This window comes from Choristoneura fumiferana, chromosome 17 (assembly GCF_025370935.1).
Source record: "Choristoneura fumiferana chromosome 17, NRCan_CFum_1, whole genome shotgun sequence".
NCBI lineage: Eukaryota > Metazoa > Arthropoda > Insecta > Lepidoptera > Tortricidae > Choristoneura > Choristoneura fumiferana.
In genome coordinates, this window is record NC_133488.1 from 17,089,307 (window position 1) to 17,117,047 (window position 27,741).

Consider the following 27,741-nt stretch of genomic DNA (forward strand, 5'->3'; position numbering starts at 1 on the left):
AAAACTGCATTTATAGATTTAAAAAAAAAAACGTTTGCTCAATTCGTGACAAACTGTTACATATTAAACATTTCAATCCAGACTGTCTCTAGCTGGATTGGCTTCTTAGCAACTTACCTTTAGTGGTGTCGACAGCCCTCTTCCCATCTGCCACGGCTTTGCTGGCAGCGTCTTTGGCCTCTCCAGCCGCCAGGGACACCTTTGACAGCTCCTTGTCCAATGCATCGATGGCAGAGTGTTTCGCGTCATTGGCTAAATTTAAATTATTCATGTGAGTATACAGGGTGTAACATTCAGATCGATCAGTATGGGAAAGACATACGATAATTTGTTCTTAGGAGCCATGTCATCAATTTTAATGACAATAAAAACTGCATTTATAGATTTAAAAAAAAAAACGTTTGCTCAATTCGAGAATTGAACCGGATTTTTTTGAAAAATAAAACTTAATTATTTCTATTTGGATATCGCTAGTGTAGATCATGAGTAATAAATATTAATGTGAAACATGATTATCTAGAATGAATAAAATGCATTGTATTTCATATTCTTTAATAATGTGTTTTATTTTTCAAATCGTCCGGGTTCGATTCCCGGGCTAAGTACTAGTTTCACTTAAATGTTTGAATGTAGTTTTTCTTATTGCTAAAATCGATGACATGGTTCCTAAAACAGATCTTCGTACGTCTTATAGTTTCATACTTTCTGAATGTTACATCCTGTATATATAATGCGTCTCAATCTCCACGTTTTTTGATTCCCACGGATTTTGTAAGAAAATAAACTCAAAAGGTTGTATCTTTTGCTCGTGTAAGTGACGGAGTTTACGTTTTAGCAACAACATAACGATTACAATACAAGTGCTAGCTGGTTTTTTTAGAATCTTGTTATATTATTATGTTCAGGTCGATTCTCGAGAGCTGGCACGAATGAATGATTCACTTTACACAAATATGAAAACGTCATGCATCTGTTATTTTCCTACAAAACTACTTATCTAAGTGACATTACTTTCGTTCAACACATTCGTGCCAGCTCTTGTGAATCCACCTGCATGATCTTTGGGTAGTGCTCGTGATTAAGTAAACCAGTTAACAGTAGTAGAAAAACTATTAATATATGCGGCACCGCTTCTGGAACTAAATAGAAACAATAGTATTTATATTGTTCTAATTTTATTAACACGCAGCCATCAAAAATTAATTGCAATTATAATCGAACAGGCATCGTTAGGGTTGCCATACGAGCCGTATATACGGGGCTGTGCCCGTAATTGATCATACCGCCCCGTATTACTACATGTCCCGCATTTTTCCCGTATTTCGACAAAATAAAACAGGCACGTGGCCCGCCCGACCGGCAGTGGTAAAACGCGGATTAGGATATTTCTACATTTATGATTTAAAAAAAAAACAAATCATGAATTTGAGGAAATTGAAATTAAAGTACTAAAAAATAAAATAAATATAAAAAATATTTTATTAGAATTTATAAAAAAAAAAATTTAAAATAGGTTATTAATTAAACCTATAATGAATTATAAATTCATATTATATATTTTAGTGTAAGATGCACAATAATTTTTGATATTATTAGATATAGTTTAATTCTATAAAATATAATAAAGGTAGAATTCTACATGATTTATCCTATCAGAATAATCCTTTTTATCAGGCACTTTATTTTTAAAAAAAAGGGATTTCCTTTATATTTGGGGTATGAACCCAAAAGCTTAATTTAGCTTTTTTACTTATATAAATCATTACAAATGGTTAATATTTAAATATAAATTAATTTTATTATATATATATATATATATATATTTATATGTATGTACTTAATAATTTAATATTTACATTAATTTTTAAAAAAAATAGCAAATGTAATTTTCAATATAAATAATATGAAAAAAAAAGAGAAAGATTATTAATTTTTTTATATTCATATTATTTATTTATTATTAAAAATTTAATATATAAATTATAATTAATATTAATTTATTAATATTAATATTTAATAAATAATAATTAATAATTAACTATTGAATATATATATATATATATATATATTATATATATATATTATTATGAATAATATTATATTAAGTATTAAATATAATATATAAATAATTATTATATAGTATTTAATTATAATTTATATATTACATTTTTAATAATAAATAAATAATATGAATATAAAAAAATTAATAATCTTTCTCTTTTTTTTTCATATCATTTGTATTGAAAATTACATTTGTTATTTAAATTATTAAAATATTCGGAAGAGGAAATTTCAGTAGCAGCTGCCCAGTTGACCACAGCGTATAAGTTGTACGTCATCCATCAGCATCACCAACCCTTTAATTTGTTGGATTGTACTACCAAATTAAATGCACTGATGTATCCAGATCCAGACTCAAAAATTGCTACTAAGCAAACTACTGCCAGAAATATGGCTCTATCGGCGTTGCATTATGTAATTTACGAGTTTTCGGCATCGAAAGAGAAATCTTCCCGTATTGGTTCGCAGAAGTTATGGCAGCCCTAACTAGTAGTAGCCTAATTCTTACTGATAAAAAGGTACCTAATCGATTATTGACTTCATTAATAATTCGCAGTGGAACAGTGAAAAAAGTCCTTTCTCGAAGCTAAATTTCGTAGGTACGCATATATTCAAAATTCAAATTCAAATATTTTATTTGCTTTTAAACACAAATGCGTGCAAATACATTTTGTTACCTTTTAGCAATACTTTTACATGTATAGTACTTAGTTATTATTTATTCACTAGGAGTAACACAAACAATAGTAATTATGGTTAAATAAATTATATGGCAAAGAAGGGCATCGTATAAACGGTAAAATTCCGTCTGCCTTAAATACAGCTAATCGGTAGTCTTATCACCGTCCCATAGTCTGGAGATTAAGGGGCTGTTTCACCATCCATTGATTAGCATTAACCGACGGTTAAATGTGATGCCGTCTCCGTCTATTCGAACTAAACAAATAGAGACGGCACCACACCTAACCGCCAGTTAACACTAATCAATGGATGGTGAAACAGCCCCTAAACGTATTGGATTATGTCAGTTAGTTATGAAACGAACATCTTATTTAAGCCAGATGGTAGAAGTAGACTTTTTTAATTGACATGGTAATTTTATATCCATTAGTGGTTAAGTTAAAAAATAGGTTTATTGTCCCAAATTTTACAGATTTAATCAATTACTATTATCAATTGGTTTTATCTCGTTTTTAACAGATTGCTTAAGATCTTAATTTTTTGAATTCTAGATGCATTTTTAAAATAGTATATACCTACCACAATAAAGCTCCCGACATTAAACCATGGATTTTTAAATCTGCAGATTTGCTAAGTCATTTACGTGAATCAGAGTAAATACCTAGCAATTGGCTTGTACAAACTTAAAATACAGTTACCTGAGCTCGCAGCATCAGTAGCAGATTTCTGGGCACCAGTCACCAGCTCGCCGGCTTTCTTGACGTGGTCTTCGACCACTTGGGCGGCCTCCTCCGCCTTCTCCGAAGCAACTTGTTCAGCATCTTTCTTCTTCCTCTCGAAAAGAGACGCTGTCTTCTCGCCAATGCTTTTGAAAGCCCCTGTTTACATACCATTAAATTAAACTAGATGTGAATATGTAATAAAGTTTAACGGTGCTTAATGTTCATTCATTAAATGGTGTAGGGAGTAAACAAGTTTAGTGTGTTGCAGCGCAGTCTGCCGAGAAAACAGCTTTGGAGCAAAACTAACACACGAGAAGCTTCGCGTTATTGATTTTGTCGACTATGCGGCTCGGTCAAGGTGATCTCTGTGCAGTTACACACCAACGATAATTTATTGCAATGAATTATTGTTATTTTCCTGGATGAAAATTCTCTTAGTACATTTTGTAAATTAACTTTCTGCAATATCCTAAATCAATTATATTTTGGCGTTTTTTTTTATATACCTAGTCGGGGCCACATTGTGCAAGTTATTACAAGATTAATCCGAAATATTTCAGCAAGTCGTAGGGTAAAATCGACTAAATATTGTTGTGAAAGTTTTTCACGAATATTTAAGAGGACTGTGAAGTTAAACTAAAAACTACACAGGCCTCTTGGTTAAGGTTGACAAATTTTAATGTTCATAAATATTCTGGAATAAATATTCCGATTCTTGTTGTGATACATCACACATACACTGTGTTTTGCTGATTTCGGTTAACTTCGACAGATAGCTCAGTTCATTGAGAGAAACTTGACAAGTGTAAAGCACTTTTTTAACCTTCTGCCATATATGCGTACGAAATTTAGCTTCAAGAAAGGACTTTTTTCACTGTTTCACAGGTTTCACTGCGAATAATTAAGAAAGTCAATTATCGATTAGGTACCTTTTCATCAGTAAGAATTAGGCCACGAGTGTCTTTAAGAAAATAACTTCATATGCAATGTTAACGGAAATCAAAAATAACACTGTATACCTATATTAATTTACGAGGTAGAGGTGCGTCTTTTCTAAGCTATCAGAGTTCGAAGGTGATGGGGAGGGGAGGGGCCCCTTGCAATAAACAGAGATGTTTGTGCCGCCCCAGTATTGAATACTGCGCAGTTACTGTCCTCCTTGTTTATGTAGGTTAAACCTTACGAATAAACAGATATCCATATTCCAAAGTTTATGAGTGATTATTCTTTGTCCAAATTACATATTAAGACTCACCAAGGTTTTTGTCTACCAGTAAGCGTGAAAATACAGATTATTATTAGGTATAAGTATACCATAGATATGTTTGAACTTCAAGGTCGTTATGATTAACTAATGTGCTAACTACGCTACGGAGCCAATCGAGATAAAATAAAGTTGGTGAAGGTACGAGAAAGTTATGTTAAGCATGTACCTACGAGATTTTATGTTTGTGTGTTGATTTTGATAATACAAGTAATGAGATATGAGCAGGCTAAATTACGAAGTCTTAATCTATCAGTACTGTTGTATGTTAAAAGCAATGGCACATGACAATTTCAGAACTATAATCGTAATCTTTATTGTAAACGGTAGCGAGCAATACATGCTTTGAAATAAAAATGACACTAAGAGATAAGACGTGTTGTGCATTGCTTCGTTAAGTAATAGGAACTAAAAAATTGAGGGGTGGTGGAACATTTACATTCACTAGGAAGGAGCGTGCTGGGTAATTGACATCTCGATAAGTGTCACGCGCGTGCATTGGTCCCATTCATTTGACCGAATGAAAATAGATTTGGGAGTCGGTCAACCGATCCGGGATCATTGCTCGCCTCTGACCGATTTCGCAATCGACACTGATTGATCGATGCCCTATTTAACTCTCCAGGACCACTTGAACAAAACATCATAAGGATAAAAAGTTGTATTGCGTCGTTGCTACTGCAATACCGGGGAACTAGCTTTTTCCATAAGGTATAATTTTCACTGTCAGAACAGTACTAACATTGTACGACGATCGGACTTTCAATGATAGTGCGTCGATTGCGAAAACCAATTCAGGCACACCGTTTCTATTTTCATTCACTTCCTATAAACTATATTTCAAATCGAATAAACCTGAAATTTTCAGTTGAAAACCAGTAAGACTATTATGTTTTTGTAAGTAGGTAGGTATGCTACGTAATTTGAACAGCTCTTGTTTAAACACTTGAATAAAAGTACTTGAATACTTGAGCTGAAGTAGGTACTCTTAAGATTAGAAATGATCCTAATATCTAGGTACCCTCGTTCAATTTCTTAGTGAAATTTCTTTAAAGTGAATCACTCATGGTGATAACATGTGCGCATGGATTATAAATATATCGTGAGATAATGGCGCGTGAGATCCGCCACGGTGCCAATTTTAGCGGAATTGTGAGAAATTTCAATTTCCGACGAAAATGCATTCGAGTCTTGCTTGAGATATTAATAGTCTAAAGTCGACAAAGTTTATTTTAAGATGAGAACCAAAGATACTGAGTAGCACTATGAAGTCTAATTATTGAATTAGTGGTTTTGTAGTTCGATGCAATATAAGTACAAAATTAGATACAATACCTATTGTGAAACCTAATCTCTTAAATTTAGCTATAATGCAAAGATAAAAGCTCCATACATATGCTTACAGCTGTAATAAAATTTCCATTAGATATTGCTGTTACTGATGGTATAATTTGTTAAGCAATCGAGTTTATGTCAGCCATGACGTCATGTACCTAATGGCTGCAAATTGAATAAAACTATAGCTATACGGCCATACGGCACTGTACTACCAGACAAGATAAAACACAAACGTTCTAAAACTAGTTATATCTACTTAAATAATACGCGTACCTAAATTGTTAGTTCAACAGTATGCCAGCCAGTCTGGGCCTCGGCCCCAAAAGTCTAGCTTCAGGTAATATTGATCCATCTATGCTAGACATTTTATTACTGCGGAATACCTAGTGACCTAGACTAGGACAACGAATACCTAAGCCATTAACGGTTTAGCCAGAGTAACGTGTAAATTTATATTGACTATATAGTCAATATATTTATAATTGAAAAAACAAACTGAAATATAGATGCACAGAAAAACCAGAAAAATAAGACCAGCACTGGGAATCGAACCCAGGTCCAGGTCTGCTTATGTGGCTAAATAAGAAACAAACAAGCTGAGATATGAGGTGCATAGGGAAAATTCGTGTCTGTACCGTTGACCAGCAGTGGTGTAGCGGTATAGCACGCGGTACGGAATACCGAGGACCTGGGTTCGATTCCCAGTGCTGATCTTATTTTTCTGGTTTTTCTTTCTGTGCATCTATATTTCAGTTTGTTTTTTCAATTTAGGTTTTACGGGATGACCGTAAAAAGTAAAAATTTGGAATTGAAATAAAAAATACAAAAAGATTCCAAAAACCAATCTTAATATTTATATTGTTTTAGGTACGGGTGACGGTGATAGATCTAAGCTGTAGTAGAGTTCGAATTATTTTGGTATCACTAAATTAAACACCTAAAGGCAGTGTTAGCAACAAGTAGCACAAACTTTATAATTATTTTAATGTGGCTTTATTTAACAGAGCTTTACAGCATTTTTATAATGTTATCATTATAAAAATGATATGATGATGAATGATGAATGATGATATTCTTTATAGACAATTATATCTACTTATCGGATTGCAAAGCGAGTTGTTATCTTTCATTTGTTTATTGAACTCTGATAAAAAAGCATCCGTTCTTTGGTAACAGTTTTATTGAAAATCCGGCAGCAACGAACACGTGTAGTGACCGTTCTATTCCAGACTAAGTGTAGTATCAATGAGATTGGTAATAGCACTACACATTCCTTCCCTCGCAAGCAGCGTGGGGCCAATTGAGATAATATCCGGCCAGCTATTAAGTACCATGACATCACATTCCGTCGCCCGTGATGTCATTTCGTATAAGAATGCAAAAAAAAGCGTTTCCGTGAAGTTGTGCTGCACTGAGATACCTACTGGCAAGCCATGTTGTTACGTCGGTTTATTTTTATAACATTTCAAAATATTTTACGGCCGAAAAACTGTTTGAATTATATTCATAATTGAAGCTTTTGCGCTGACTTTTTGGTTCATTGAGTGCACACTGTCATATCAAGCCAAATCGACCACTAGAAATAGATAAAATTCAACTAAAAATCTGACCCGGCAAGGCAAGTTAAATAAAAGTCTGTTGTGTAATTGAAGCTAATAAAGAAGTAAAAATTCCTTGAATGTTTTGTTTAGTTAGTCAATATTGATGTTTTTCACTTTTACTTACACACAAATAACCGTCTCTGTATTATAACGTAGTGATAGGCCCGAGATGGCAATGCTGACAAGGATCCTATAAAAACTGCATCATTGTTCCACATAGGCTTATTCCAGGAACCTATAGGCCATACGTTACTTACCTACCTACCAACGTTCGTTCTATTAAGAGTGACCTTCACACAATGGAATCTGTAATCTGCCAACGAGCAGCTACCATGAGAACAATTATGATACCTAGGACACGAATGATTCCCTACGTTATAGTCATTTTCTTAATGTATTTAAAGTGTTGATTCATATCACACGCTACAGTGATCAAGGTTCTAATCAATTACGTCGCTCCACCACATGACGTTAAAGCGAGGTGTGTTAAATTCAAATGGATTTGTTTGTTCTCAGACATAGTTATTAAAAGGAAGGAAGCGACTTCACAAGTTGCTCAAATCACTTGAAGACATGGAAATAAAAAATAAAAAAAATGATCCTGACCTGAAAGAGAAGCTGAGCGCGGCGTGTGGCATAATTTTACATTTATGGTTTATTTCCTCCTCTGATGCATGCTATCTCAGTGGACTACGCAAACGCAATAGCGCATTTTACTTTTCAAATTAATAACAGGGGTGAATAATTAAATAACGAAAGTGAGCGTACGTAGCATCTAATAAGAAAAATGTTACTCATAATCCCTATTTTGTGCTGATAATGTTAAATAGGTATAATCAACTAAATTGCTTTGTAAATAGGTTAACGTAGGTACCTACCTAATTTATAAAGAAAAGGTGTTTTCAAATATTTTTACTTGAATTAAATAAGACTACAAGTACCTACTGGTAAAATGAAATATTCCATATGTTAATAAACACGCGCGCCCTTCGGCCTCGAAATACTCTCGCATTCCTGACTTTATTTTCGTTTCAGTGGCCAGATTGATGTTTTGAACACAATAAGAATCATGCACCTACCTAATATTTTTGCCAGGCAATATTACCGAATAAGTTCCGTCCTTTTCGCTTTTATTTCGATATAATACCCACAGGTGAGACAGATGGACTACATGTACATACCTATCGTTCTACAGTCGGGCCAGTCTGACTGACCGACCTTGATGATGTCATCGCGCCTGCAGCGAGTTTTGGTTTTGTTTTGGCTTGATTGCGATGGCCTCTACTTGATGGAACAACAATGGTTATCTTATGTTTGCGCTGCGATAATCACGCTATAAGAATTTTTGTTTATTAGGAAAGCAGGCATGAAAATAGATCACGATTGTTCACATAATTACCGTTTTATAATTAAGTAGGTAGATACTTACTAGTAAAGTTCTTTAACATAATTCTAACCAATATCTCAATTTTAGCCCGACTACAGCAGTCGAATTAAAAGGTTATGATTTTAGTAGTTAATGTAGTTATAACATAGGTTATAGTTATGTTTATTGGTATTTATTATGATTGTTGTATGACAACGTTATCCATAAAAACTTTAAGCCTAAGCTTTGCTAATAACAGAATTTCTTCTTCCTATTCTACTGCTGCGTAGCAACTCGATCCAAACCATAGTGCTACCTACTTACAAGTTGCTATCAAAGGCCACACCATTCTTTGCTCACACCACAGTCACGTTATTGTAAATTTGATAATGTCGCATCTCTTGTAGGTACAAAAAGGTAAATAAATAGATAATTTGCTCCTAAAAATACCGAAGTATCGTCTAAAAGTTCAACTCGCTCGAAAGCCTTGGCCGTATCGTATTGACTGTACTTACCAAGTTTTGGTGCACACGCCCTCCATCAGACACTGTATGTTTTTGTATGTGTATAGTCCGGATCTAATTACTATGGTGTTTGTTTACGTTATTATAGCGCTCAAAAGCCGCGTATCCATTAGAGCAGCCTCAGGCCGAGCACCGCGAGCCGAGCCATATTTTGTCGGTTTTTTGGCCGTGCTCAAAGGAGCCTCAGTCTGAGCCGTGCCTTCGGCAGCGTCTCCACTTGCGCGGCCTCGGCCTGAGCTGCCTCTAGTGGATACGCGGCTAAGTAATAGGTAATATTTAAAAAAATCGTTGTCATGCATAAAAAATAACAAACTAATCAGATCTGTTAGGTACTATTATTTTTTAGACGAATTTAACGTCGATTTCGTTAACTGTTTTGATCTTCAACTCAAATTTATCAAAAAGCAGTGTTGAATGTCAAATTTTACAATTGGCAATATAATTTTCTCAAAATAAGTACCACCTTGTTTTTTTTTCAAATAACATTAATTCCATTTATACCTAGGTATTTTTGTGCTAAAAATATTGGAATCAATTCAATTGAAATATTCTGCTCATGCAAATTGTTTCGAAATAGGTATGCGTTGCGTTTGCGTGACCAGTCTTAATTCTATTTACACCGTTGTGTGATTAAATAATGAATGACCAATGTGGAATTGCTGCGTAGTGCCTATTTTGTATTTGTTTCTGGACACGTACTCGTACGCGTCTAAAACTGGAAGCTACTACGTTTTATACAGATTTGTAAAATTCTTTGTGGTATAAAAACTTACCAAGGTTTCGAGATAGAATTTATTTAAATAATTAACGCACCATTATTTCAACAAACAGCACGTTGAAACCTTCAATAGCTTAATCTATTTTTTTTAATTTAACAAAAAACAATGGCATTAGATAATGGTATCTAACAAAGAGTGAATGAGTCATCACACGCTAGGGAATGCTGTGCTTAAGTTAAGGTCGTGTCGGGACGGGATCGTGACACAAGCTCAATCAATAGAGTGAACGATTCATTCCCAGACGTGATCACAGCACTACTCATAACAATTACAAATAAATGTCGCAATTCAGTTTGACTATTCCGCGACATTTGTAATATCTAATGTGTCTACCGAATGCAAAAAAATACGATGTTGCTCCGACTTTTCTAAAACAGGATCATTAGGTAACTATCCTAAAGTGACGCACGCAATTGAGACGTTTTTATTTTGGAGAAGATACTAAAAATTAAGTACTTATTTAATTATTTTGTTGCATACGTTAAAATTAATTATTCAAAATAATATTACCTACCTACCCAGTTTCGATATTTGTTGTCTGATGATGTTTGTGATGGAACTGCTTCCTGACAGACGGAAATAATTGTTTACTCGATTGCCTTGATTTTTTTTTTAGTATTTTCGCATATTAAACTTAAAAATACTTAAATCGTGTTTTATATCGACTTTACTCGTTAGCTCCTTACTATTAGGTACTTATTCTGTGACCTAGGTGCCTAAATGACCCAAATTTCACTGTAGTTAATTTTCGATGAAGGTATAATGTATAGGTACAAGTAAAATATAAAGTAAGTAGGTAGTGTAGGAATGGGTGAATGCAATTCAAAAAGCATTTGTTCTAATTTGTACTAAGGTAGCGTAGATCGGCCGGAAAATTGCTGAGCTGACCAGTTCTACATACACTACATACATATAAAACGGTGATAATTTTGTGTTTCAGACGTCATATCAAATCAGACAATGTCAAAATAAAGTTTTCCAGCGACTAAGCGTACCTAATAATATTAGGTAGGTACGATTAGTCATTAGGTACGCTTAGTCATTAGATACATACGCTTAGTCGCTAGCATCCAATCATCATGCAGAATCATATCATAGTTTTTTTTTTATTTCATATTTTTATTTTATTCCATTATTTAAATATATTTCTTCATTATGTTTAGAAACTGGCTACTTAAAGCACTAATTAGGAACTAACAGCTTTTATTATAAGTAATAGCATCTATAGGTATTGGAATTACTTAGCGTTGATAGAGGGCATCAAGGAAATCTCAACACTAAAAATTCCACAGCTAAATTAAAAATGATTTTTACGTACAGCTTACCTGTCAATTTTTTTTACTATATTAAAAATAAAAAAAAATTTTTGGGGTGTCACACTCGACCTTAGGTTTGCTTAATCTAAGATATAATTTGGTAAATAAATTCATGGGAATATTTATTTATAGTGAATAGCTCTAGCTACTTTTATAGTCGCAAAAAAATATGTTATTGATTTACGTAATAATACTAATAATGTGCTAACTATACTACGTAGCTGTAAAGGCACAACACAATATATTACAAATTAACTATTTATAAATATATATTTGTTGTATATTGTAAGAAGGCTTTATGTAAAAATTCATATAAATACTTTTAGTAGGCTTAAATTTCATATCCAAATATAATTTTAATTAATTTGCTCAAATTTATAAATTTAAGTTCTATTAAGAACTATATATAACTATATATTAAGAATTTAGAATTGTTAATATGATTGTAATCAGGTACCTATTATTTGATTTTTTTAATATAAAAAGAATACGAATGTAACCTGACCTGCAATTCCGCTGAACATTTTCCGGATTTATTGATTCACTGAACTTTAAAAACTAATCACAAGTATTTATCGGCGAATTATTTTTAAACCACTTCTAATTTTGCACCAAACTAATTAAGAGCACGCGCCTCTCCAGGCGTGAGAACTGTTCGAAATACGTCCAAGGTTCAACTAGACAACTATAGCAAAAGCAAGCAAAGCCAGCGAAAACAATTTTCATGTGGCCGCTACGTGAACCGCAGTCTACACGGTTTATTTTTATCAATGACGCAACACGCTTGCGTTTAGTTATTGCAAGAAATTAAAAGCTTAAAGTTGAAAAGCTTTGTTAGTGTAATACATTCGAAATATTATATAATGGCATGCATATATTAGGCAATGGTGATTATATAATTACTTGGAATCTATATCAAAACTCAAAATCATAAAACGCCGAAACTGGGAATAATTTCTACCAAACAAGTAGATTTTAAATGTAACTGGTAACCCTAAAACCTGAGGGGTCTTATTCTAACATAGTTCCGGTAATTTTCAGACTTATTTATAGAGTCAATTTATATGTAAGTATGAATTCAAAGAAATGTAGTTTTTTAACATTAAATTTCTTTCCCGTATTATATTTTGCATTTAGGATAAAGTAACATCATTCTGAATGAAATTATGCCATACTGATTGGAGTTATTTTGACATTAAAATTATTTAAGAATAGGACCCGTTGCTAAGCAACGAATGTCATGACAATAAAAACAATTAAATGTCAACAAGACAAGTTGAATGAATAGTTAAATTCTGTTTAGAATAAGGTGCGGAAATTACAGGATTTCTATTGGAATGCAGGTGAAATGTCTAAAGATAACTCTAATCTGCGGCTGCTGGGCTCGCCGGTGAATCTGTCGTACAGAAGTAAAAAAAAGGACGATAGAAAACTCATAAGAAATAGACCGCGATCCGCACTTCAGAATTCTTGCTTCACACCGGTAAGAACTATATTAATATCATTGACTATATTATATTACAGTTATTAGTTTTTAAAATTAAGTCACACGTGAGTTAGCTTCTCAGAGTAATTAATTAATTAATTGAGTGCCTTGCAGTGGGATGTAGGTAGAGGCATAAATATTATGATGTTTATATTCAAACATTACACACTAATCCACACATCACTTTAACTGCTTCATTACATTAGTTCAGTTTTGTAATCCTATTACTAACAACAGTAGCCAAAAGCGATAGCAATATGATATTAATTAAAATGATCTGGAAGATAATATTGTTGTTTTATTTACATTCAACCATTACATTTTTATAAGACATTACGTTCATATTAAAATCAATACAATAGAATAAGGATGACAGACTTGTTCAAAAGCAAATGCTTATTAATGGCCAGTAGGTACCATTTCGTGAAAGAAGGTTATGTTAGCTCTTTAACACAATACTTATTGGAAAAAATATTTTTTGTATGTAATGTAGGTACCTATGTATGTGAACTCTTTATTGTACAAAAGAAAAGAAACAAAGTACAACAGACAAACTTTGAGATACTTATACAAAGATGGACTTATTCTTTATGGGATCTCTGCCAGTCAGCCTTTGAGTGGATGAGAGGAGTGGGTGAAGTGGTTTTGTTTTCTTTATATTGGTTAAATTTAGTAATTTTTGTATTAGGTATTATTAAATAACTAACTGCTTTAATATGGGTGCAATGTGCCCACTAATAAACATATTGCCATACATCGTGACAGAGTGGTATTGGTTGCTGATTGAGGATGAGTAGTGAATCTTCATATGAGTTTCTTGCTGCTGTCCACTCAGATTAGATCCCCTAGCTAGCCAAAACGTACTTACCCATGAGAAGAGATGAGTGTGTCCTATTCTAAAACTGAGCCTGGCACAATCTTATTATTTTATTTCATAAATATCAAGGATGTTGTGGAGCTCCATATCCGTAACCGAATCCGATATAAAAACTTCGAATAGTTTCGGATAGGGGCGGAGTCAAAATGCGACATGTTGTGACAGGTTTTGCTTTTGGCCGGCGAGCCGACAGAACATCCACGCGCGTCTTCTGGATCTATTGTTTATTATTTTTCTATTGGTAAGTCGTAATTTACGACTGAACTATTACAAGTCAAGTCAAGTCATCTATATGGCTTGACTTTAATTTTATTATTCTATATTCCTATTACAAAGCAAACTCTATTGTACAAAAGAAACTAAATAAAAATACAATAAAAAATTACAAAATTATAAGAGTATGTGTTTAAGTCTTAGTTTGTAGGTATTAAGTTGATTGTCACTTCTTTAAAAATCCAATATCCGTAACCGAAACTGAAACTATTGGATAACCCGTAATAATTTAACATCCATTACCGTAACCGAAACCGGTATTATGTTCGACATATATCCATATCCATATCCAGATCCGAATTAAAATTAAAAATAATTATCTATGCTTAACAGTCCAAATAAATATTATGAAAAAAATCCACACAAAATAAAAAAGTAACAAAAATATGATTAATAATTACATAGTATAAATAAATCAAATGAATTTAAGAAGTGTGTTTTAAGATTGAAATAAACTCTCCGTACAATTTCTAACCGGGTCGAAGCCAATGCGAAGTTTGCTGACTAAGATAATACATTATTTGTGCCTAACGTGAAGAAATTGCAAATGATTCTAAACTTATGCAGATATTTCACAATGAACTGAGTCATCTGCCGAAGTTAACGGATATAAAAAAAAAACGGCGTATAACTAAAATACTTAACATTAAGCAATCTAATATATTATGTGTTATTGTGCTCCTTGCTGCAGGATATTCAAGAGAGCTACAAGCGGCCCTTTTCAGCGGATGCTAAAGAGAGAGTGCCGTCAACCAGAACCTTTTTCAAGACCTTCAGTGCAGAACTGCTCCAATCATACAATAGTAAGAATATATCTATACATCCTACTAATATTATAAAAGCGAAAGTTTGTGTGTGTGTGTGTGTGTATATTTGTTACTCCTTCACGCTAAAAGGGCTGGACGAATTTGAATGAAATTTGGTATGTAGATACCTGGACATCTGGAATAACACATAGGCTACTTTTTATCCCGGCATTTTATTGGCATAGTGGCTTTAATGAAATGTCAAGGAAAAACACGATGTAACTTTCATTAATTCCCACGGGAATTTTGTAAAAATCCCGGAATTTCAATTCAACTGCTGTATCTAATGATAATGATTTACGCGTGGGAAGCCGCGCCGCACACACACACACACACACGCACGCACGCACGCACGCACGCACGCACGCACGCACGCACGCGCGCGCGCACGCACGCACGCACGCACGCACGCACGCACGCACGCACGCACGCACGCACGCACGCGCGCGCGCACGCACGCACGCACACACACACACACACACACACACACACACACACACACAAACTTTCGCATTTATAAATAAGTAGGAGTAGGATATAAGTAGGAAGTAGGATGATACGGTACCCACTACACCGAAATAGTGAACTAGCCTTTTTTATCTTTCAAGGGGGTAAAGCCACAGGCATTGACTGATACTAATTCATTTTATGCTTTTATTTAAGATTCTCCAACAACTATCAAAATCCTACCGCCTACTGCAGACTTACTTGGAGACTCTAAGTCTACAGATAACCCTTATGCTAGGAAAGATAAAGATTTATGCAGCAATGCTTCTGACTATGGGTCTGAAGACACCTTTATCAGCCTTGGAACCAAAATAAAGGCCAAAGCACAAGTCAGTCCAAGCCCTAAAGTTAGAAACAGCAGCCAAAAATTTCTTAAATATCGCAACATAGCTAAGAAGGGACGCAAAGTTATGGACGCCCCCATTAGTGAAGAAAAAGGATCTGAATATGGTTTAGAAGTTAAAATCACTGAAAGAGCGAGATCTCAATCTCCTTCTGGAAGTAGAGATGAGATCGCTAGATGCTTATCACCATCGTTTAAAACAAGGGCGTATGAATCTTATTTCGTCCCAATAGATTCTGAAAAGAATGACTTGGCAGGGAGGGTTTCTTTTGGAGAGAAAGAAGATGTGGAAAATGCTATAAACGTGTATTCGAAGCGTCTTATGCAAACGCAACAACAGTTGTCTTTAGTTGAAGAAGAATCCATACAAGATCTAGAGAGTGTCCCCTCTGCAACTTTATCCAAGGAAAATTCTTTAACAGATCAAAGGAATACAGATGTTGATGATGTTGATGGTGCTCTTACTGACAGGAATACATATGTCGTTGATGGCGATGATGAAAAAGATTCCTATCCACGCAAGCCGCTTGATTATATAGCTGAAGCAAGAACTTATAATAGTTTTTACGACGATTTTAGATCCAGTTCAGTAGATAATTACAAATCCAAGATGTCCAGTACAGTTGTACACACTGATTCATCTTCAAAAGATTCAGGATACCCAAGCAGTGCTAATGACGACAAACGCTACGGACAAGGATTTTCTCTACCAACTACTTCGCATTTAAGAAAATCCAACTCTGATAACAAAATTGGAGATCAACCTAAAAGTCTGGATAGTGTATCCACGAATAGCAACGAACAGTATCCGAAAACATTTCCATCCGATAAAAAATTTCAATGGACTGAACCATTGAACCACAGCCGATTGTTATATAAAGATTTCTTTTTGAAGAAGGAAGGCCATATAGCAATACCTCCTACAAACTCGCCGAGCAAGAGCGAGTTGTATAATATCCCTGGAATCAGTGAAACAACAGACGTAGTCAAAGCAAATAGCAAAAATGAAACTTCGGAATACCCGACGTATTTATTAAACAGCACTACTAAAGCTTACACTTCAAAAGTAATTGAAGATTATAAAAAAGAATTAGAAGCTATAAATAACTTACACGAGCTTACAATTAAAGATATGCAAACTGATGCGATTTCACCCACTCCATTGAATATTGATAAAATGTTTGAGCAACATTCCAGTCTGCCTGAAGATAAAAGGGAAGCCAAAATAGACAAAGAAGAAGCAAAAAACAGTAATAACCTAGACATGCGAAAAAGAGACGTAGACAAACTGACTACCAAAGAACTAATACAAAATTACTTAAAAGTGAAAGGTGGTAATACTAAAGAGTTCGCTAAAAATCTGAAAAAGTTTGAAAATATTGAAGCGAAACATAATTGGAATAATAAAACGTCGTCTTCAATCAACAAGAATGCTGTGTCTGTAATAAGAAATCAGACCCAACAAAGGAACATGTTTACTTTAAAAACACCGCTTAGTGCTCGAATAGAGGATGTACAGAATGACAAAGATATTGATTCTTGGATGTCACTCTCAGCACCTTCTCCCAGATTGCTTCAACTAGATGAAATCAATACACCTTCACCACCTCTCGAACAGATACCAGAAATTGCACCAAATGTGGCTAAATCTGAAGAGACTGTTAAAATTCCAGAAAATAAATCAGTTCCAGCTGCAACTCAAGAGAAAAAATCACCAAAATCGAAGGAATTGAACACTAAATCAACCGTACTAGATATCTATTCAATGTTAAAAGAAATCGAAAGTTTTGGTGACAATCCAGTGACTTCGGTGATAAATGAAAATGTTATTGATCATCCGAAATCTGAAGATAAGGAAGAAAGGGCTGCTACACCAAAAGATAATTTTATGTAAGTAAAAATTGACTATTACTATTATACATATAGAGATTTTATATTACAAGTAAAATAAAAATTGCCTGATTATTATACAAGCTTGTTCATTGTATCTTTCAGGGAAATATTCGAGTTCTTGGAGAAAGTAGAGCAAAGTGCAAATGATGCTCTATCTGTCGTAACTAGCACTACTCCGCAGACAATACCTAAGTGAGTGCTTAAAAATCTTATTTACATCACTAAAACTACCATTTTAAACCATTGATATGTTCTTAAACTTGATAAACCAGCTCTAGAACACGGGGGGGATTTACTATTTTTTTTTACCAACTAAGTATTAACTTATCAGCCGGAAGACGTCCACTGATGAATAAAGGATTTTCTAACAAGATCGAGGACTGTCTTTCTTTCCCATAAGAGCACATGGTCCCTACCGAAAGGCTAAATATACTAAACTTATTCGCTTGCTCAAAAATAATGAGTTTTTTTGTTGTTTTTCACTTTCTTTACGTTCCAAAGAGGCCCTATATTCATCTTCGATCATGTCTCCATGACCTCCCCCCTCCCCCCTGGATCCACTCTTGCTTCAAGTAACAATTTTATACTTCCGTACCAAATGGATATCCACCATCTTTGTCAGCTCGTCCATTCACCTTGCCGAGGGCAAGTGACAATGTTAAAGTAACTACTAACCTAAACTTAGTAAAAACTAACTTAGTTTTCGCGAAGCTGTGTCCGAAAATATAGCAAATAAGTAACTACAAACTAAAGAAAACTCCTGATAGCTTAGTTGATAAAGTTCTTCACGATTCTCGTTTTCCAGGTTGGAGGCTCTTCTAAAACTACCCCAAACGGAGTTAGCTCAACGTTTAGTGACGGCTTCTCTGCAACTCGAAGAAAGGTCATGCTGCATCGCTTTGCTGCAGGAGAGTCTGGCCAATCACAAGGAACAGGTGGGTAGTGCGGCCTAGGTCCAAGTTATTCGGGAGAAGTGGCGTATAAACGGCGACTTAAACTAATTTGATTCAGATGGTGAATAAAGTCAGCAACTTGGAGAAGCAGTCTTTGCGCAACGTGAGCAAGGCGAAGTCGGAGTGCGAAGAAGCCATCAAAAGACACCAGGCGTTCATTGACCAGGTAAGTGCTGGCTAGGGATAGAAATACTGGCACTCCACGGAATAAAAGAAAGGAAAGCGTTTTGTAAAGTAAAGAAAAGCTATATAAGGGCCTACGCTGGCTGGCGCGTTTTGCACGGAGCGAATAGAGCCTAAAGCTAAAGGATATATTTTTGGTACTGTCGATAATAAAAGATTGTATTTGTTTTTTTTTTTTAAACGTGTCTTCTCAGTTAATAAATGACAAGAAAACGCTGAACCACCGCATAGAGCAATTGGTGGACGAGCGGCGTTCGCTGGAGGAGCGCTGGAAGCGGTCGGCGCAGGCGCTGGAGGACCGCTACAAACTGGAGCTGCGCAACCAACATGACAAAATGGCCGCCGCTCAACAGGTAGCACTTGCAAGTTTGATCGGATCTCTTTATTTGTCGCCGAAAATTTGTTTCCCAAACGATTTTTTTTTAAACCCTGAGTACTTTAGGATAGTAATAAAACAAATAACAAACCTAACCTAATCTACAGGGTTCTACTCTACAGAATAGTCCTAAAATATATCCTGAATAGTTCACAGTTTTAGAAAAAAATCGTTTGTCTGTCAGTTGGGAGATTAATCATCTGCGAAAAGCCAGAATCCCGGTGCCGGTGCCAGGATGCCGATTCATGTTGATATGGTGACTTTTTGTAGGTACTTAACTTCTGGACTTAAAAATAGCTTTAATTTCAGGTCGCCAGGCAAAGATGGGTTAGGCAGAAGGCGGAGAAAATAAAGGTATTGAACAGACTCAATGTGGTAGTAGCAATAAACTACGGTGTATACCACCAGCATTCTAAAAAAATATAATTAAGTAATTAATTAGTTTGTCAGCTATAGATTATCACAAAATATTGGACACGTATTTTTAATTTTGGCAATCAAACAAAAAATGATGGAAGCTGAAATGGTAGCCAGTTAAAGAAACACTTTCTAGCACGGCGTGACGTCACAGGTCCCCGAATTTTGTCATTTTATGTTTGATTGACAAAAGAAAAAAATACGTGTACAGTCCAATATTCTCTGATAACTTAATTGGCGGATATTTTATCCAGGAAACTGTGAACGTTCTTAACCTTTTCGGCGCCAACGACTCATAAATACGCACCACAGGTTCCACGCCAACAACCTATTTATACGTCCATTACTTCAATGCAAAAGCAACCTTCGTTAAATTGTGTTAAGGTTCAATTTTAGATATTGCAATATAGAAGCCTGGCGTATGGGTGATGTCTTCTGTAAATTGAGGTTTCGGCGAAAAGATTAAAAGTTTTTAATGTCCCATAAAACTGCGGTTCAAATTACAGGAGCTAACAGTAAAAGGTCTGGAAGGCGAGCTCCGCGAGATGGCAGATCGCCAACAGAAGGAGATAGCGGATCTGAAGATGCACCACGCTGAGCTGAGCGGCCGGCAGCAGGCGCGCCACGCGCAGGAATTGGAAGAGTTGCGGAGGAGCTTAGAGGAGGAGAAGGAGGCTGCCTTGCTGAAGGAGCGCCAGCTGGCTAGCTCGAGGTACGTCAGTTAGACCAGCTCAGAACGAACATGCAGGAGTTGACAGTAAAAGGGAAAGAAGGTGAGCTCTGTGAGATAGAAGACCACCCAGCAGAAGGAGATGCGGAGAGGAAGCGACAGGTGACCAGCTCGTGGTATAGTCTCTTAGTTTGGTTCAGTAGTAAATTGCAGGAGTTGACAGTAAAAGGGATAGAAGGAGAGCTCAGTAAGATGGCAGACCGCCAACAGAACGAGATACGTAGCAGAGGAAGGAGCTACAGCTCAGGTACTGTCGTTCAATTACTGGGGTTAAATTCTTTTCAGCAAGTCTTGCTTTGATGGCCCTGAAAACAGAAAGAGATTTTGGATAAATTGGAACTAGTGGCAATTTTAATTTTTCTCTAGTTAAATATTAGTTAACCCGAAAATAACAAACATCGGCTCCACATTTTTTTTTATTTCTTAGTTAGAAGACATCAATAATATCGTGAAACAATGCAACGAAAAGAATTTTGACCCATTGTCGTTCAATTTGGCTCGGTATTATATTTTTAACAGCAAGGGGTCTGGAAGGTGAACTCTGTGATGGCAGACCTCCCAACAGCAGAAAGAGATAGTGGATAAAGCAGCGACAGTTGACCAGCTCGAAGTGCAGTTGCTTATTTTAGCTCAGTATTAACTTGCGAGAGTTAGCAGTACTCAGGTACTGTCATCCATTTTGGCTTTTATTTAGTTATATTTTTACTATTGTGCACAAACGAGGGATTGGAATCAATCAAACAACCTACTTACTTGTCTCTCACAGACTAATTAATTTTCTCTTTCTAGACTTGAGAAGCAGATCCTGGAACTAGAGCTGACCTATCAGGAGCAAAGGACGCGGTTAGTTGCTGAGATGCGAGCTGAGAATGAGCGAGTCGCTTCCGGCCTGAGCGAGAGAGAGAAGTCGCAGAAGGCGAGCTTTGGTGAGCATCAGCACTGTCACTACTTTCAAAAGGCAGGGAGTCGGCGCTTGTGTAAATACGAAAAGTACCGTATTTCCGGGCTATTCTCAGTTATCCGCGCTCCTTTGTTTTTAGTGAAACCTAACTGGGTATTATTTTTAAAGTTGCTTTCACTGCGGACAAGTGGGACTAATAGGCTTTGCTGATATATTTTCTGTTTGGTGTCTACTCAAACATAGTTTAAGGGCCTCTGGCAGGGGGTTGCAACACTGTGTAGTATTTGGCAATGAAGGAAGTGATTTCTAGTTTAGATTTTTAGTTTTATACTATAATATAGGTAGGTAATATAACTATAACGTTTTGAAGTACACTTTTATTACGTTCAATACGTAGGAGATCGTTTTACCTGTATTAGGAACATATTTAATATATAAAAAAAACTTTCAGCCTTTATAAAATAACGAAGGTCTGGTTGGCGCGAGCTCTTGCTCCAATAGACCAGCAGCTGATTCCATTGATTTTGATTGTCCCAATGTATTTTTTTCCAGAGAAATGGAGAGAAGAACAAGAGAAATTGTTAGAAGAGAAGAGACTTCGCATGGAACAGGAGCTTGCTAAAGACAGAGAGAAGCTAATGGTAAAAAACACTTAAAGCTATAAATATAACGCAAATTTTTAATTAGTATACAGTTGAATAAAAATATATCAAGATAGTACCTAATAGGTTCTATCACAACTCTGCAAAAATATAGAAGGTGTATTAGGTATCTCTACAAATGCGCGCATTTCTTTTTTAGTTGAAATCGGAGAACGAAAGACGACTAATTATTCACTAATTCCAGGAACAAATGAAGCTCGACCGTGAAGAGTTAGAACAAGAGTTTGAGCAACACAAGCGCGAGTTCGAAGCGGAACAGCAGTTGGCGCTCAAGAAGAGAGTAACGGAGATAGCCGCGCAGCACAAGCAGGAGCGGGACAGAGAGATCGAGCGCGCCATCGAGAGTATGGAGGCGGAGGCTCAGGCCGGGAGGAGGGAGCTTCAAGATGCTATGAGGTAGATATAGATGTTGAATTTTCATTCATCCCAGCCTATACACGTCCCACTGCAGGGCACAGGCCTCCCCTCAGAATGAGAGGGCTTGGGCAGTAGTTCCCACGCGGGCAAAGTGCAGATTGGGAACTTCACACACACACCATTGAATTGCTTCGCAGGTTAGTGCAGGTTTACTCACGATGTTTTCCTCCACCGTAAAGCTCGTGGTAAATTTCAAATGTAATTCCGCAGATGAATTTCGAAAAACCCAGAGGTGCGAGCCGGGGTTCGAACCCACGATCCTCTGCTTGAGTGGCCATAGGTCAAACCACTCGGCTACCACGGCTGATGTTCATTAATGATTTGTTATCGTATTTTGTCGGAAAAGTTCGTATTTATCTTGCTTTCTCAACTAGCTTACTGAAGTTTACAGATACTAACTGAGACAGCAAGATAAATCGCTTATCGCTATCCCGCAGAAACTATGCAATTTGCAGGGATTAAAAATATCGAAGGTACTATAAACTATGAAAAAAAACCGGCCAAGAGCGCGTCGGACACGCCCAAAATAGGGTTCCGTAGCCATTACGAAAAAATTAAGTAATATTTTCCTAAGGATTTCGTATAATCTTCCAAGTTTTGGTATATTTTATACCTTACTACTAATAATTCTCAAGAAAACTTAGCCGTTGTAGTTTTCTTTGAAAGTTTGATATACTTACACCATCCTGAATTTTTTTTATTTTTCCACCCACCGGTTTTGATTTAAGAGGGGGGGGGGGCGCTCGATTTTAATAAAAAAATGCACTTTTCAGTTGAATATTACGCAAAAAAATCAATGAATCGAAAAATCGTCTTGGCAAACCCCTATTGGTTTCAAAAGACCTATCCAATGATACCCCACACTATAGGGTTGGATGAGAAAAAAAAATCACCTCCACTTTACGTCTATTTTAATTTTTTATTGTACCATTTTGTCGGCATAGTTTACATATATATCCGTGCTAAATTACAGCTTTCTAGCATTGATAGTCCCTGAGCAAAGCCGCGGACGGAGGGACAGACAGACAGATAGATAGACAGACATGGCGAAACTATAAGGGTTCCGTTTTGGCCATTTTGGCTCCGGAACCCTAAAAAAATGCTTGCATAATTCTCTTTCTCATGGCACTTCATAGGGCGCCGGAAATCTGGTTCAACTATTAGACGTTCGAGCAAAGGCGAGGGTAAAAGCTGGTAAAGTATAAGTTTATTGCAGGAGAAACAAAGAACAGTACGAGTTGGAATTGCGAGAGTTAGCAGAGACGGAGCAAGCCACGCTGCGGCGGTACCAGGAGGCGCAAGCGCGCATACGGCAGACAGAGGACCGCTGTGAGTTACTAATAAGTAATAATATACGGAGCGGCAAATAAATCTGACCCTCAAATGTATTGCAGTAATAGGTAATTTTGTATGAAGAGTGGGCCAAATTTTTGTGCTGGTCAGTATATTTTAACAGACTAACCTTTTGCCCGCGACTCCGTCTGCGTAGAATTCGTTTATCGCTATTACGCGGAAACTATCCTATGGTCGCTTGTGCACTACAAGGAATTTCTTATATGGCACGCCTTAAATTTATAGTATTTGTACCTACTAGTTTGTGCTCTAGTAATTTTACCGTCCGACATTTTACTTTTCCTTTAATAATTACGTAATTTTCATTTTAGGTACATTAATTTAAAATCAAAGACGGGCGAACTGAGAATCTGAAAATTAAAAAAAAAATGACAATTCTTAATATCATTTTAAAATTTATTTTTTTACAAGCTTTTTATTGAACTTGCCGTGTTTTTTTAACTTTCAGTTGTCGTAACTTAAATTTTGGTATACATGTGAAAGTTGGATGACAATGCAAGTACAGTTAACAAAACCGGCCAAGAGCGCGTCGGACACGCCCATGATAGGGTTCCGTAGCCATTACGAAAAAATTAGTAATATTTTTCTAAGGATTTCGTATTTTATACGGAATCTTCCAAGTTTAAAACTTGGCCGTTATAGTTTTCCTTGAAAGTTTGATATTCTCGCTACGATCCTGAATTTTTTAAAAAATTCCATAAACCGGTTTAGATTTTAGAGGGGGGGGAGGGGGACCGTTTGATTTTAATGAAAATTCGCACTTTAAAGTTGAATATTTCGCAAAAAAAATCAATGAATCGAAAAATCGTCTTAGCAAACCGGTTGTAAAAGACCTATCCAACCCAATTACCCCACACTATAAGGTTGCATGAGAAAAAAAAATCACCCCCACTTTACGTCTATGGGAAGTAAAATTTTTTATTGTACCATTTTCTCGGCATAATTTACATATATATCCGTGCTAAATTACAGCTTTCTAGCATTGATAGTCCCTGAGCAAAGCTGCGGACGGACGGACAGACAGACAGACATGGCGAAACTATAATGGTTCCGTTTTTGCCATTTTGGCTCCGGAACCCTAAAAAAAGTACAATTAGTTAGGAAAAAAAAGCTAGTATTCATTTTTTAAAAACAAATTCTTATTTACTTGCAGGTGCTGAGTTAGAAATAACAATTACGCAGTTGGAAACCAGGAACAAAGTTATTACAGAGGTAAAAAAAATATCTGTACGTAAAAAATGCCAACATGACAAATCCATTTCTTTAGCACAAACACTACTTTCACTAAATACTAATGCCGTAATAATACTAGGTACATTTAGAAGCATTTCTGATGATAAAATTTATGGTAGCTGTAGGTAAATATTATTGAATAATGTTTTTCCACCGTATTATCAATTAGCTTCAGTAGACTCCAGTAAGCTAGTAAAGAAAACAAGATAAATACGAACTTCCTGACAGGATACGATAGCAAAACATTATTCGCTACATCTCTTTTAATATGGTAAAAGGATATCGAAAATACAAACTGAAATATAGATGCATAGAAAAACCAGAAAAATAACACCAGCGCTGGGAATCGAACCCAGGTCCTCGAAGGACCCAGTGCTGGTCTTATTTTTCTGGTTTTTCTATGCATCTATATTTCAGCTTGTGTTTTGGATATGGGTTTTACGGGATGACCGTGAAAGTAACAAAAATTTGGAATTGAAATAAAAAATACAAAAAGATTCCAAATACCAATCTTAATGGTAAAAGGAAATGAGTACTATGTGTTGAGGAGTGTAGTAATTCCATTTGAAGTTCTGTGGTGTTTTGTTTGACATGGTGTTTCGTCTGATATGGTGCGCGTCACCTTGTTTAAGTTAAGCTTAAACATGTAAACTATAGCTATTTATTGGGATCCTGTAATTGGCTCTGTGTTGCTATTCCTACTACTATATTTGTTTTTTACCTTGTTTTTCAGAAAAACAGTCAGCTCGAGGCATCGGCCGAGCAAATAAGGTCGAGCTGCGAGCTGGCATGGCGGCAGAAGGTCGAGGCGCTCGAGAGAGAGATGGAAGACCTCAAGAAGACTCATGAGGAACAGATGCATCAGCTCTACGCTAAGTTAGTACATTTTACAGGCTATTGCCACTGTAAACTGTTGGATTCGTTAGATCGTTTTCCCAAAATATTTTTTCCCTGCAGCTAATTTTCATTTCGCAGTTTTTCCGTTTTTAATTACTCGTCATTTTTCATGTAGCGATTATTCATAAAGCGTTTTATAATGTTTGCTTTTGTCTTATTCGCATATTTTACTTACATGTAGTTTTTCTTAACAATCGCAAATATAATAATTTTATAGTCTTTCTTTCTTTAACACTCGATTTTTACGTTGGTTTTTTTATTGTGAGCGTGACAGAAGATATAACAGGACAGATTTAGTCTAATTTTCGTTATAAGTATTAGGTACCCATGCAAAGCCAGGGGGCGGGTGGCTAGCAGTGGATAAATATTATTTGCCATACGGTTGGGGGGGGAATGTTCTCAACTTGCAATCACAAATCGGAGAGCTGTCTTCCGTTTTTATTGTTAATATTTGACTAAGTCATTTACCCACTGTTTCACCATCCATTCATTAAATTTATCTGACGGATAAATGTGATGCCGTCTCTGTTTGTTTTATTCTAATAGACGGAGACGGAATCACATTTATCTGTCAAATAAAATTTATCATTGGGTGGTGAAAGAGCCCATTAGTGTAGTTACTTTAATTATTGACGTTTTGTCATTTATTGGTCCTTCCAGAGTGAAGGTGGCGGTAGCGCGCAAGGACTCTGCCATACAGGCCTTGACGCGCGAAGCGGCCAAATACCAGGAGAAAATAACCATGCTAGAGCAGAAACTACAGCAGCAGAGGAAGGATTTCCTCAAACAGAAGTGAACCACGGTGTGACTGTAGTACTAATATTTGTCTTATTTATTACTTACTGTTGCCTGCAACGTCTGTGTGCGTGATGCGTTATACTATACTTCCCCAAGACGAAACGAACTCTATAAATCTATATTAAAACACCGGCCAAGAGCGTGTCGGACACCGAAATAGGGCTCCGAAGCCATTACGGAAAAATTAAGTAATATTTTTCTGTGGATTTCGTATTTTGTACGGAATATTCCAAGTTTAGGTATATTTTATACCTTAGGCTGCTATTTACCTACTCTTAGGGGCTGTTTCACCATCCATTGTTTAGCGTTTACCGACGGTTAAATGTGATGCCGTCTCCGTCTATTCGAACAAAAAAAATAGAGACGGCATCACACCTAACCGCCAGTTAACACTAATCAATCGATGGTGAAACAGCCCCTTAATCTACTAATAATTCTTAAGAAAACTTAACCGTTCTAGTTTTACTATCCTGAATTTTTTTTAAATTTTCCACCCACCGGTTTAGATTTAAGAGGGGGGGGGGCGCTCGATTTTAATGAAAATTTGCACTTTAAAATTGAATATTTTGCAAAAAAATCACTGAACTGTGTTATTTTAATTTGATCTTAAGGCTTAAAGAATAAGGTTTTTAATTATACTAAGCGGCCATTGGGGTGAATACATCTTTGCTGCTTCATTTTAGTCTGAATTATGAACTACAATTTACTATTTATTTATTGCAGTTTGGTCTTAGATCATAATCGTGTTTTATTTATTCTTAAAATTATTATTTATATATAATATTTTGTTTACAAAACTTGTTAAAACAGTGCTTTGATTGGTTAATGTTTTATTTTTTACGTAGTTGTAAGGTCTTGAATTGTTGCTGTATTTCACCAAACGATGTGATGTGCTTGCCAATTAAATGTAATTTTAATAAGTGCGTTGTATTTAATTTATCATTATTGTCTATAACTGAATCATTAAATAAGTAAACAACAGAG

At 35.8% G+C, this 27,741-nt stretch overlaps 2 protein-coding genes across 3 annotated transcripts; one reads left to right on the top strand and one right to left on the bottom strand.

Moving 5' to 3' along the window:
* Positions 1-87: 87 nt before the first annotated feature.
* On the bottom strand, positions 88-12,404 carry LOC141437379 (uncharacterized). 2 transcript variants are annotated; one of them, XM_074100691.1, is made up of 4 exons: positions 12,158-12,404; positions 4,720-4,731; positions 3,441-3,620; positions 88-252 (listed from the first exon to the last, which is right to left on the bottom strand). In XM_074100691.1, the coding sequence occupies exons 1-4, from the start codon at positions 12,174-12,176 to the stop codon at positions 89-91; spliced, it is 375 nt and encodes a 124-aa protein (XP_073956792.1). In that variant the 5' UTR covers positions 12,177-12,404; the 3' UTR covers position 88. The 2 variants fall into 2 exon arrangements, with proteins under 2 accessions (XP_073956792.1, XP_073956793.1); XM_074100692.1 differs by lacking the exon at positions 4,720-4,731 and having other exon boundaries at positions 12,158-12,400.
* A 524-nt stretch (positions 12,405-12,928) lies between these two features.
* On the top strand, positions 12,929-27,653 carry dila (centrosomal protein dilatory). The gene is made up of 16 exons (XM_074099986.1): positions 12,929-13,135; positions 14,980-15,091; positions 15,758-17,834; positions 17,940-18,029; positions 18,643-18,772; positions 18,849-18,956; positions 19,168-19,326; positions 19,659-19,703; positions 20,273-20,478; positions 21,286-21,422; positions 21,950-22,038; positions 22,244-22,455; positions 23,693-23,805; positions 24,983-25,041; positions 25,796-25,938; positions 26,620-27,653. Exons 1-16 carry the CDS (start codon positions 13,001-13,003, stop codon positions 26,753-26,755), a joined length of 3,951 nt encoding a protein of 1,316 aa, XP_073956087.1. The 5' UTR covers positions 12,929-13,000; the 3' UTR covers positions 26,756-27,653.
* Positions 27,654-27,741: the final 88 nt, after the last annotated feature.

Excerpts from the sequence above, each read along its gene's own strand:
- LOC141437379 (XM_074100691.1), bottom strand. Across the intron at positions 253-3,440 it reads TACTGATGCTGCGAGCTCAG|CCAATGACGCGAAACACTCT; the intron begins GTAACTGTATTT and ends ATTTAAATTTAG.
- dila (XM_074099986.1), top strand. The coding sequence starts at position 13,001 with ATGTCTAAAGATAACTCTAATCTGCGGCTGCTGGGCTCGCCGGTGAAT. Across the intron at positions 15,092-15,757 it reads ACTGCTCCAATCATACAATA|ATTCTCCAACAACTATCAAA; the intron begins GTAAGAATATAT and ends CTTTTATTTAAG. Across the intron at positions 18,957-19,167 it reads ACCAGGCGTTCATTGACCAG|TTAATAAATGACAAGAAAAC; the intron begins GTAAGTGCTGGC and ends GTGTCTTCTCAG.